We start from the raw sequence: 13,452 nt of genomic DNA, 5'->3' as shown, positions 1-13,452 counted from the left end.
TGATATGTTGGTGTGTTGAAGCGCAGCACAGAAGGAGCAGCAGTAGCAGTAGCAGAAACAGCAACTGGTCGGTCCAATGGCGATTTGTCACAACACAGACAGAGTACGCCCGATCCATTAATCCAATGTAATACACCGCTGTATGAGTTGTAATGTCCTCTTTGCCTAAGGCTAACTACACTGCTGGACGTTTACAGTTCTGGACTCGTAACACAGCTCACTTTGCTCGGATCATCTATAAGGATCCGAATATTCATTGAGAAAGACATCAGCGAATTTCGGAACAAACACCATCAAAAAAAAAAAAGGGAATAACGCTGTTTTTTTTAGTAACACTAAGTATGCGTTTACCGTTATAGAGGAATTTTCGGACAAACTCGGATCACCTTTAGTGATCAGAGTTTTTGTGGGAAAAAGTTAAATTAAAAAGTGCACAGCGTTCATCAATTCCTAGCCGGATGCGCCTGCGCCTACGACTTCAGTTCAGATTCTTTTGAAAGCAATTACTAACACATGTCTAGGATATATAGATAATGACTTCCGAGGGCAAGTCGATGTGTCCAATTCAGTGTTTTTACTCATCCAGACAAGTCTAGTGCGAATTTATCGACTCCGGGAAAGATGAAAAGCTTGGTTTTTTACTGCAACGCTTTTGAATCATTGGCCGTGTAAACACGGTCGAATCGCTGACCAGCTGTGCTGCATCCGTCCTCGGGAAAAAAAATTAATTACATTCCATCAATTTTATCCGATCATCCTACAAATAATGCAATTTTTCCAACGGCAGTGATGGTGTATTTCTTGATCAAATTAAATATAAAAAAGCTAATTTGGGACGAATACGGATTATCCTAAGTGATCAGTGTTCATTAACTGCATTGTTTACGGCATGATGTTGTGGAAATAATTCATTTTAACAGGATTCTTCTTGCCAACACTTTGTATTTGTACGGATTTGTACGGATATCATCCCAAAATTCACTTTATAGAAAAAGACAATCCCATAAGTAATGCTGTTCCTTTTTCATTAGCGCAGAATCGTATTTTTTGTCATGCAAAAGCAAATTTTTGTTCTAACTCGGACCTCGGATCTCTAGAGATCAAAGGGCTCATGGGAAAAAGTTAACCACAACATATAAATTCCATTGAATGATCCATAAATAATTCGTTTTTTCCGCAGCCGCACTGAAGGAGTGTTCTTCATCATGAATAAGCCAATTTGGTGGGAATGACACGTTGAAAGTTTGCCACAAACAAAAAAAAGGAGGAAATGAGGAAATGAATGAGAGTATGTCTTGGATTGAAAAAAAGTTTTTTTCATTTTAATTTTGAGAAATTTAAGAAGTATTGAATACGACTTTATATATTATGTGTATTCTATTCCGTTTTTATTTATGTAAAATTTGTTAAAATGTTTATTTTAGTTCCAGAAGAAGGTAATTTGCCGATGTATTGGTAAATAATTTCAATTTAGTCAATAACAGTCTTGTACACAGTTTTACCTTGTCATTTTATCATTTGAAGTTGACCGAAAAATTGAAAAAAATCAATTAATTAATTTAATTGAAAACTACGATCTAGTCGATCAATAAAAGAACACACTTTAGCGTTTTCCTGAATTTACAGACATTTTGTCATGGAACGAACAATCGCTGAGTATTTTTTTTTTCAAAAATTGGATCTTCTTTGGAGACCTGGAAATTCCATAGTGATCCACCTCATTTGTAATTTTTAAATTCACATAATCATTGAAGGTACCAGAGGAAACTCTTAGCTCTGGCTTTTACAAACATGGAGGTTCGAAGTATTTATAAATTTTGCAAAAATTTTATTGATTGATAGAAGGTGTTTCATTTCATCACTTTTGCGGATATGGAATCGTCCCATTATAAAACAGTGGGTCTTTTATATAGGAGGCGATTACATCGCCGACTGAGATTTATAATATTTTAAATAATGTTTGGTTGTAATTTGATTTAAAAAAGCATTACTTCGCAGTATCATTAATATGGAATTTCTCCAATTCTTTTCTTTGTCTAGGAAAAATGTCACATCAGTAAAAAGTCGAACACAAAAAACAAAATTTATTCGGTCTCGTATTACATGGATTATAAGGACATGACGTATGTAGCTCTTCGCTGGAGTATGATCTTCTAATTGAATAAATGTTATTTTAAAGGATGGAATGTTTGGCGTTAATTAATCCGCTTCGGATGCTCCAGCGAATTCACTACAGTTCAGAATCTTTCGAGATTCAAGAACGAGAGCTGCTGAGGCTAGCTGGCTATGTGTGAAGTCGGTGTTTTGATCCTTCAAGACAAGTCTGGTACCATTTCATCGACTCTGGCGAGATGAAAGGCTTGGTTGGCATTAGGGCGATATCGAACCATTGGTCGATCGTACAGACACAGCAGAACCTCTTACCGACGGGGCTACACCTGTCCAAGTGTTATCTATTTAGCTTCATTTGAATATTTGTGTGAGAGGGAGAAACTGATTTCAACTCCACCGTGATCTTATAATTATTTCCAGCAGCTGACAGTACGGAGGACGATGGCTCTTTTCTAGCGCTGAAACTGAAAAAAAAATCGAAACATTGTTTATTTTGAATATTATTTACTTGATGTCTGTTTTAGTCCTTAGGTGGAAACACTCTTCTTCTGGCCTTGTATTTTCTACTGTAAGATTTTTAGAGCTCTCGGATCTGTGCGAGATTTTGATGATTCGGCTATTAGAAACGGTGAAGAGTTTGCAAAAATTTTCTGAAAAAAATTGAAACAAGTTGGTTAGTTAATAATAACATGAATAACAGTGGAGAGTAATGAATGAAAAACCTCTCAATAATCTTAATATTCTTATCGTTTTCTAAGATGTAAATGTTGATGCATATGTTGCAACCTTTAATTGCATAATTTCTCACCATTGACGTAATTATCTTCTTAAATGACTTTTTTACTGCAAAGTGAATGTTTACCTCCATGTATAGCATCATGTGACATCTGATCTTAACTTAACACGTTTGGACACGCTCTTTTTTGGCCGCGTTAATCTTTTTGAAAAGGTGATTTGTGGATTTGCACTGAGCGACAAATGTTACAAGCTGATCCAATGGCGGTGTACATCAAATCTTATACGAATTCATTTAATAATTCTCATCCTTATTCTATAATGAACAAATGCAAGACTTTAAAAAAGCTTCCTATTTTTTTATTATTTAATTCTCACTAAATTTATTTAAATCATATTATAAATGTAGGACAGAGCTCGAAAATATCAAAATTGAAAGTTTCGATTAGGTTCTTTTTCTGCCCGATCGTAGTCGAAAGCCGTTGTTTGTTGTTGCAATTTTTCCTGCTTCCGTTCACTCTAATCTATTAATTATCGGCGAATTTGTAACAGTTTGTGCCTGGATGTGGCCGGTTCGGAGATGGAGGAGCCAGTGAAGAGACTTTTTATATGCATAGCAAAAAACCAGCGGTGAATAGAGCCGTTATTTTGCAGGAAAGAAAGAGAAGTTAAACGAAGCCATTTTAGCGGCTGCAATTACAAATATAAACTTCGCCGAATCATTACTATATAGTTAGCTTTAGCGATAAAGTACAACATCTCAGGATTTTTGAACGACTAAAAGAGATAGATTAGGATTCTTTCTGCTATGCTTAGAAATTATTGACTCAACCCAGAAACCCTGTACTACTTGTTTGGATACGTGTACCTTTGCTTATTAATATAAAAATCCCTTCATTTCGTTTTTTTTTTAATAGATTAATTTTTTTTTTTGTTGAGCGACGATAGAAAACCTCACCTAATGTTCTCATCATTTTCAATGCAGAGCACATTAAGGATTCAAAAAAATTACTCTTACAGTTTTTCGGAAGATATTCTAAGGTTTCCGAATGCGGAGTACAGTATGCCTTGGACAGGAATAGTGCTGTGTTTATGGAAAATTGCTGATGGTTGAATACATTATTGCTAGATACTCCGCTACACTTCTGCTCTGCCGGTAATTTTTTTCTTGATAAGAGGATTGTGAAGAGATTGGGACCTTTCGATTCATTTGTATTAATATTAGATTTACTGTGTGTCACTTACCAGCTGTATCGTTATATGTTAATATTTCTAGACAATGAAAATCGGATTTAGTCCTGAAATGAGCCGCTGTGTCGCTACCTTTCTGTACCAATAACATTTTTTTTCTGTTAACTATCCAAGAAAAACGGAATACTTAATTGTACGGAAATGTACAGTGCTATGTACAATCTCGTTACTCGATGATGCATCCTCTGTTTTTGTTTCGGGAAATTTGCTTGTATATACATGTGCTCTTGTGTGTTCCTGGAACAGCTCTTGTAAGGAAATGTTAAGCAAATATGTCTATCCTGATAAGGTCACGTAATCCTCCTATGAAAGGAGGTTCTAGTTGTGTACATATTGAAGGTGACATTCCAATAAACCGCAGATTCCAGATTGGGATTCGGGAGGAACGCGAAGCTATCGGTCATTAGTGAAGTTTGTCATACGTATTTTCTAGAAATATTCTCTTATTAATATGTATAAAATTTTATGTGTTATTTTTGCAAATTTTTTATTCTCTGAATCGTTTAATTCAAATCTTTTCCATTAGTTCAACTTAGTTCTAAGTTCGCGTAACTTTGCTTTTCTACTCCTTTTTCAAAATTTACATTCAAAATTTTTAACAAGTTTAGCATTGATGATTTTATTACTGGTGAATACCATATAGTTTGAATTATGCACTATTTTCAAAATTCGTTCTTTATAATGAGGAGAATGAGTGAAAATATGCCAAATAATAATAAATATAATAATAATAATATTAACATGCCAAATAATATAATATGGCGCCAAATCCGTTCAGTTGCGTTGGCGCGACGCCTCCGCCCGCAACGCCTATTCCTCCATCTCACGCGTAATCCACTCTTTTCTTGCTCCGATCGAATGCGCATCGCGTTCGCGCGGTTCAACATAGCCGACGCCGGCTATGCTACATTTCTCTGCATTTTCGGTTGTGCAGAGGAATTTCCTTTGCTCTTCTTTTATCTTTCTTAAAAATCCATTCAGACCTAAATTGATTGAATCTTAATCCTACATTAATTCCTACCCAAAATGGGTAGACTAATGAATGAGTGAATGAATGAGCAAATGATTAGAAAGATGAGTGGATGAATGAATGAACAAATGAAACTCACTGTCTCGTTCGATTTCAGAGAAGTTTTCACCACTGTACTCTCATAGCTTGTAAATATCTATTCAGAACCTGTATCGTCTTATAATTTCCAGCTAAGAAGCATATAGCTGAAGTTAATGCTTTAGGGTCTTGTATGATTTTTGTTTCCTATCGGAACCAACATGTAATGATTGAATTAATTCCTTGCTCGTTTCAATCCTTGTTTTCTTGCAGTTTTCTTTTCATACCGCAACATCACATAACAGTCATTATGAGACATTTTGAAATGTTTCACGGCTTTTATTTCTGAAGAATATTCCACGCATTCTTTTTCGCCGAGCTAGATAAGCGAGTCAACGGAGACTGAGACTCTGCCGATTTTTGCAACCATACGTTTCACGATTTTAAAATAAAATTCTCATCTTATGAAGACAAACTCTCTCCTTTCGTTGTCTCCTTTTTAGCTTTCTTCGTTTATTATTTTCGTAGTTCTTTTAGCATACATTTTTAAAATATACCTTTTACTTTCAGAAAATGAACGAATCATATCAAATCCTCGAAATGGAGCCAACAACATCCGAAATCATTGAGATGTTCTATCAGATTTCATTCTTTCTCATTGGTACACCAATCAATGTGTATGCCTTTTTGAGAACGACGAGGTTTGTTACTCGAAAACGGAAATGTAGACGAAACTGAAATAAATAAATAAGGAAGAATTAGTAAGTGGAGTTAGTTAAATAATAATATAAAATATAATAATATTATTGTTATTAAAAATTAGTAATTCATCTGAATAAGTGAACAAGTAATTGTAGTACACGAATAAATAGAATCAAAAAGTTAAATTTCCTGTGAAGAAGAAAAAATGAATGAGTAGCAAAAAAGAAAAGTGCACTCTGAATTTTGGCCTGATTATTCCTCAGTTAGTCGTGGAACTAACAAAAATGTTCCAGGATACTGATTTCATCCACTGTACTACGAAAAAAAAAAATCGGGCCTACTTTCATAACTAAAGAATGTGTTGTAGTCCTAAATATTAGGTGAAGTAAAAAGTTGTGTGCGTTTCCGCTGGACGTTCTTAGCGGGTCATATCTGACGATGCAGACATCGCATCGGGTCATACTACACGTCGATTGACATCACGAGAACAAAACCGGAAAAAAATCGTGGTCCAATCACGTTGGGCCGGCCCAAACGATCGCCAAGCTCGGATAACGGGCCAATAAAGTTTTGATGTGTGTTTAATGGAATTGGAAGGGAATTATCCACTATGAACTCCTCCTATCGGGCCAAACACTCAATTAGGACCTCTTCTGTCAATAACTGACCAGATTGAATCAGGCGACCAGATTTGGTTGATAGGGAAGGTGCACTGTTCCATCACGATAACCTCAAGCTGCACACATCTTCAACGAAGACGCATCAGAAGCATCGAGAACTTGGATGAGTGGTTCTGCCGCATCCGCCGTATATTCCAGAACTGGCGCCAAGCGTCTATCAACTTTCCAACCATTTGAAAAATTTCATCGATGATGGAAAACTGGCCTCAAGAAAGAGTTGTACAGATTTGGTGGTCAAGTTTTTTTTGCCAATGAGGACGAGGAGTTCTTCAATAGTGAACGTATGAAATTGCCATCAAAATCGAATGAAACAGCGTATGTTTGATCTAAATCGATTAGTCCCAGCTATGTTAGTTTTATCGTAGAAATAAATCGAAAAAGTGCACAGAACGTTTTACTTCACCTATTATTTCTGGCATAATCCTTCACAAATTACCACATAAATATACATAGTTTCAGAGATAACTGAAAACAATTTAGTCGTGTAATGTTGCTTAAAGGCATCATCCCACGAATCTGAGGTGGTGCAAATTTCAGGTGAAGTATTCGTATACGGGATAGTAGATTATGGAGAGGGGTGTGGGTCCGTCAATTTCTTGCTAATTGCCGTAAAAAACGGCCCGGAAGATTCGGCGCGTGCACAAGGCTGGCGCACTCCAGTCGAACTCCCTGTAGAAAATAGCGCGCCGGAACGCTCGAAGCCGTATCTTCCGGGCCGTTTTTTTACGGCAATTAGGAAGAAATGGACGGAATCACCCCCCTCTCCATAGTCTCCCATCCCGTATACGAATACTCCACCTGAAATCCATACCAGCTCAGATTCGTGGGATGATGCCTTTAAAGTAGAATCCATATGGCGAATGTTTTTTTGCAAAGCAAGCTTTTTTTTTGCTATCACCTCATGAAAAAACTTCTCAAATAACCAAGGCTTAGAACTCCAGATGTTTAGAGTAACATCCCATCGATCTGTCAGATTGTTGTTTACGGATCTCTGAATATTCCGGACGGACTGAATGACACTGACAGCTAAAATGTATCTCTCTGTTGGTCAAACGAAGGTAACATGTTATTGGCAAAAACGAGTAACTCGACACTTAGTTTCGGTGGGAGAAAGAAAACGTCTTCACTTTATTGCCAATCACAGCGAGTTTTTCTTGGATTTCCTCCAAGACCTGTGATTGCAGGGACGAGAGTGAAACCTTTCTAATTACTTTTCTTCTAATGAAGAATTAATTAATTAAGAATTAATTAATTAATTTTTTGCAAAGGAGAGCTAATAAGGTTGTTAATTGAGTTAATAAGGAAGGTGACCTCAGTGGAGGTGAAGCGCTCTCCAGTTGTAAGACCTACAACTATTTTCCTAAAGGGAAATTTGTGATTTTAATTGAAAATTTCAGAACAAGGAAAGAATTAGAGAGGAAGTTCTGGATACATGCTTAGAGAGAGAGGAGAAGAAGAAAGAGAAAGGGAGTAGGAGAAAATTGAAAACATGCACAAATCAAACCACAGCGTTTTGGCGGTAGAAATTTAGCAGCACTATCGATAATGTAGATCAAAAATTTTTTTTTGCCTTGAACGTTCCTGAAGACACCATCAAATCAATGGAGAACAGTTTACAATATGTAGGAAAAGGAAACAATCTAATATAGTACAGAATTAGGAACCCAATCGTTTACGATCCTGGATTTTGCATCATACGGTTTTTTTAATGTTTCAATAACAATACCACTAAATGATGTTCTGCTAGCTAATTTTAAAAATTTCATCAACATTTTCTAGAAAACATTCAACGAGGATTTCAAAAAATAACTTCGTTTTCCAGAAATATCCGTGAAGGTGGTGTGGAATCACGTCTTGTGAAGCTAAGCCGTCAACTTCTTATTGCTCATATAATGGTGCTTTTCACATACGGTGTATGGCGCAGTTATTGGTTTTATAATATTGTTTGGGTTCAAGGTTAGTAGTAAATTGTTAAAATGAGTCATATTTTAGTTAAATTAGGTAGATCACATCGTCCTGTTTTTTTTTTGTTTTAGGGAATATGATGTGCAAAATTTTCTCATTTTTTTGCGCATTACCTTTTCATCTTTGGTCGAATATGGTGGCCGCAATAGCTGTTGATATGCTGTGTTGTATCACGTTAGTTTTAAAAATATTAGCTTTTTGAAATGATCTATTGAAAATCAATACTAGATTCTAATGGTTTTTTTTTCAGTTCACCTTTGAACAGTTATCGAACTGGTGCGAATCGTGTGGATTGGTTGATTGCACTCGCATGGATTTGTGCCTTTTTATGTGCACTACCGATGGCTTTTATTCGTGGAACAATTACAATTTATTCGTTTGAGGATGAATCCTATGAGCAATGCTATCCGTTAGTGAATGTAAGTGTTCACTTTATTGGTCAGTATTAGTTGACATTAGACTTGTAAGCAACGGCTTAATCGTTACAAAAGACACGGTAGCGGCGATATTTTTTTGCGGAAACAATACATGACTCAGAAAAACACATGATTTAAAGGTAGTTGTAGTCGTTTTCCAGACTTATATGGGTAATTCTTGAGGTATAATTTCTCGAAACTTCCATTAATTATGATTTGGGCTTTACATATGGAAAAATTAACCTTTTTGTAAATACTTCATTAATCGTATTTATTTCCAGAACTACAGCAGAGATATACTGATTGCGTTTAATTTTTTCCATGTTATAACTACATTCTACGTTCCACTACTAATTGTTGTCGTTTGCTATTCTATGATCGGTCTTTCACTTCGTAAACAAATGGCTGAAAGAAAATTGCTGCAGGTTTGTTGAAAAGCAGCATAATAATAACATTTTTTTACAGATACAACGAATTTTTTCATATATTTGCATCTATTCTGTGATTCTATTTGTTTAAAGGGAGAAAATATAAGCCAATAAACTGTCGAAAAAATTATTTTAAAAAATGATTCATAAGTTGGTTTTAAATGGAAGGAAACAACAACAAAAACAAACAAACCACATTGTGTCAAAAATAAAACAGGATTTTTGCATGTTATTTTCTCCCTCTTCTAGCAAAAACTATCTGACTTTTGGTGCAATTGCGTACGTGGTTGCGCTCAATGTGACGAGGTGTGAACTTTGCTGAGTTGCGATGTCCGATTGGAGCTAGCGAGGATCCCATCGCGATCACATGATCGCCAACGTAATTGCATCACAATTCGGGTACCTTGACTCGACTGTAAAAAAAAATGTAGAAATGAATATAATTAAATTTAGAACTTAAGGGATGTATATATTTTTATTTCTTAAACTTTTTTTGCCCAGGATGGTAGTAGCCAACAGAAACATTCAAGCACTAAAGCACGATTTTTACGAGCAACTCTAGCAGTGATTTGTACATTTTTCTTCACATGGCTGCCATATCAGGTAAGATGTTCCTATCGTAAATGAAGAACCAATTTTGATCCTGTTTTTTCTTGGCATTAACATAAAAGTTTTTTTTTTCAGGTGTTGGCATTGTTACGCGTTGTTTGTGATGAAAATGCCGTCTGTGAAAGTATAACTAGTCGAATTAACTGGTTACAAGCGATAATTATAGCAAGGTTAGTGCACATGGTTACATAAGCGTATTTGATCATTTACTTAAAATAAAAACATTCCGTTTGCACGATTTTTTTCCCCGCAAGCATCTTTATTTTTTTTCCTGTTTCTCATCCGAATGCATTACGATTTCTGCTCCAAAGAGAAATTGCTAATGAGGTGAGTATAGTTTGTGGGAAAGGAAAGAGGAGGACATTTCTAGCGTCCCTGAATAATGAAATTACAAACATTTATATCAAATATAGCTGTTATTATTAATTTTAGATCGCGATATTAGTATTTCCCATTAACATCACCGCAACTGACTTTGCACGAAACTGCAATATTTGGATTATTCTCTCCACAATTTTTCTATGTTTTTATTTTCGTTATAAATATTGTATTCTTCTAGATATGGAAAATGGATTTTTAGGATGAATTTCCTTTTACAACTACACTGAGATTAAAAAAAAATTGAACTAATTAACTACGTTTCCGCAATAACCGCATCAAGAAAATTGTCCCTTTTTACCTCTCACAACATTTTCTTAAACTGTTGAAAGGGCGTGGTGTTTTTGTTGCAGTATATAGGATTAAATGTTTTATTTCTTAAAAGTCATTTGTAAAATTTCCGACAAGTCTTAAAGATAAAAAATCGTTGGTGTTATTTGAATCCTACATGACCCATACATTGTTATCAAGAGTCCTTTAAATCGTCAATAAGTTGCGTATTTATTTACTTAATTATTTGTTTGTTCATTATTTATTTACTTAGTTAATGCAATCGAGATGTGTTGGTCATAAATGAAGAATGTAGAAAAGCGACATGTAAGTAGAAGAATAATGATAAGACAATGATAATAATACGAAGTATTTGTTATTGATTTTTGTAGGAAATAAAGTAGTAACTAATTTCATATTACTGCATGATAGCTTTTTTGATAGTACAACTGCTGCACATTTTTAATCACACTTGTATACCGTAGATTTTGATCTACATTGGTAGCGCATTGTTGTCTTCGCGCATAGTTGAGCTGGTTTTTTGCTTTTTGGGAGCCTTTCTCAGGTGTCCGTATCGATTAGTGCACTCGTGTCGCACTAACTATGATGTGTTGTGACCCTTAAGATCACAGTAAAAAAATCTACTCCTTGCTCTTCCAGCATTTTCTAAACATCTCAAAAATTCTACCGTCAAAACTTGTCAGTCATATATTTGGAGGAAAAGTTTCGTACCTTTGCCTTTTTTTATAAATTTGAAATGTAATTACTGTCACTTCGTGCACGAAGAATTCAGTTTTCTAGTTCTCTCCTAATAACGTGTGGTTGCGACATTTCGGTTGTTTTTATCCCTAACAAGAAATAACATTTCTGGTTACTTGACGCATGGATATAAGTTCGAGTCGTTTAGTTAATTGTAGGAAAAAAGAGATACTGCATTGACATTTTCGATCGAAGAATAGTCGTGAGCCGTCGTTTTTCTTTTCTTGAAGTGAAAAATGTTCATGGAATAAAAAAATATTTTCAAAATGTTATACATCTTTCGATGGAGAACGTTTCTCTCTATGAAATTGCTCTACTATAATTTCTTAGTTTTATTGTTTTTTTTTTCAGAATCTTAAATTGAAGTTTCAACTTGGCGAAACGCAATAGACATGATAATTTTTCTTTGAAATTTCTTGTGCTCGACCTGCCCGATTATATTTTCCTAAGTAGATGCTACAGCGTATTTGATCCTCGATCGTTGACCCAGAATTGAAACCTTCCCTCGCTTGTGTGAAGCGGCATACTCCTAGTATTATCCATTTAATTGAGCATTCTATGATGCTGATGCGCGCTTTCATCCTGCTAGGGATATGCCCAGGTTTTCGGAACACAGGTCAAGACAAGAAGAATACTGGTGCTGAATTCGTGAGCACGAAGCCGAATGTTCATCGACATGGAGACCAATCCTTTTACACGTTTCATAAAATTGTATCAGCATTCGTTGCGTCTTGTTGCTGATTGTTACCGGAATGTTGCTATCAGCAAGGCGAATATGGTGTGACTGCAGACCGTCAGCTTTCTTTCCCATTTTATCCCATTTTAATCCTCGCAGTAAGTTCTCGATAGTGGCACTGAATATTTTGGGTGAGATTGTGTCACCCTGACGAACTTCTCTCTCCACGCCGACTGTGACATTATGTAGAAAGTGGAAATTTTGGCGGTGAATTTGCTATACTATTGACGAGTATCTTTATGTATGAGTAGTACGCCTTGGTTTTTCAAGGCCTCCATGACCACTTCAGTCTTAACAGAATCGAATGCTTTTTTCAAGTCGATTAAAGTGTGACACAGAGGCATCTTTTACTCTCGCAACACTTCTATGAGTTCTGGAACGGTGTGTATATGGTCAATCGTGCTTGCACGCATGTGTGTCCTTCAATTGATGTTCTAACAATCCTGTTTGGAATTAACGTTGTGAAGAGCTTGTAGATAACGGATAGTAAGAATATTGGGCGTATTCACGGATGTCATGTAGACATCGCTTCTCATACAACAGGAAATCCATCAGGCAAGGAATTCTTCCTCAAACAAGGCAATGATCCGATCCCTTCGGTACAACAGCAGACTCGTCAGGTAAAACCTTTTACCAGCATGTTTACCATGCCAATGATGTTAGCAATTTCATCGCGGTACCCTTCACCGGTGCTCTTCTGTGGATGACGGTTTTGCTGGTTTTCTATTTCTACGGAGAACGAGTGAAGGGCTTTGCTAGTGTGTTGATAAGGACTGGCGGTATGTTGTTCGTAGGTTCAGTCTCCATTCTGTCGAGTCCGAGTGGAGTTCGACATAATGACATGTCAGACTTAGGAAGAGATATGGGATAACCTGTCGAACGGTGAAGAGACCAGCTGTCGTAGCTGCCGAAAAGATCTGAGTAGAAGTAGTGGATGACCTTGTCCATCCCCTTTCTTGAACTTTAGGTGTTCTAATTGGGTGCCGGAAAGCTTTCGTTTTTGTCCTGCCGCCACCAAAACTGGTGGTATTCTTTCTTTAAAGTCTCCTTTTTCTTTTCTCTACAAAGCCTCTTGAGCACGGACGTGACTTAATAGCTGCCTGCAGCTGGTGCAGCACCACGCTTACCTACTAAGTCTGAAGTTACCGGAGATATGCGTCTCTTGGCGGTTTTGAATCTCTTCGCTTTCCTAGTACAGTCGCGAAAGTATTTTGCAAGTCAGTCATATTCGTCCTCGACCATTGCGATATCTTCCCAGGTGTGGGCTAGCGAGGTAAAGAGGCTTCAGTGATGATAGGTCTGGAACTTCGCTTTATCAATCTTGAAGTTTTCTCTCTCCTCCTTGTGAAGAGAAATCTTTCTC

The 13,452-nt window shown here is 36.4% G+C and overlaps 1 protein-coding gene across 2 annotated transcripts in view; it reads left to right on the top strand.

Moving 5' to 3' along the window:
* Window positions 1-5,719: 5,719 nt before the first annotated feature.
* RB195_021683 (uncharacterized protein) overlaps window positions 5,720-13,452 on the top strand; it is a gene marked incomplete at both ends in the record, with an annotated part of 39,383 nt that continues 31,650 nt past the window's right edge. The window contains 7 exons of one of the 2 annotated variants that reach the window (XM_064208548.1): window positions 5,720-5,847; window positions 8,351-8,484; window positions 8,565-8,667; window positions 8,744-8,912; window positions 9,191-9,334; window positions 9,839-9,940; window positions 10,022-10,116. In XM_064208548.1, coding sequence (XP_064064429.1) covers window positions 5,720-5,847; window positions 8,351-8,484; window positions 8,565-8,667; window positions 8,744-8,912; window positions 9,191-9,334; window positions 9,839-9,940; window positions 10,022-10,116 — 875 coding nt within the window. Of the gene's footprint in view, window positions 5,848-8,350; window positions 8,485-8,564; window positions 8,668-8,743; window positions 8,913-9,190; window positions 9,335-9,838; window positions 9,941-10,021; window positions 10,139-13,452 lie in introns of those variants that run through there. The other variant, XM_064208550.1, reaches the window with a different exon arrangement.

Source organism: Necator americanus, chromosome X (assembly GCF_031761385.1).
Source record: "Necator americanus strain Aroian chromosome X, whole genome shotgun sequence".
Classification (NCBI taxonomy): Eukaryota; Metazoa; Nematoda; class Chromadorea; order Rhabditida; family Ancylostomatidae; genus Necator; species Necator americanus.
The sequence above is the reverse complement of the archived record's forward strand: the minus strand, read 5'-3'. Positions and strand labels throughout refer to the sequence as shown.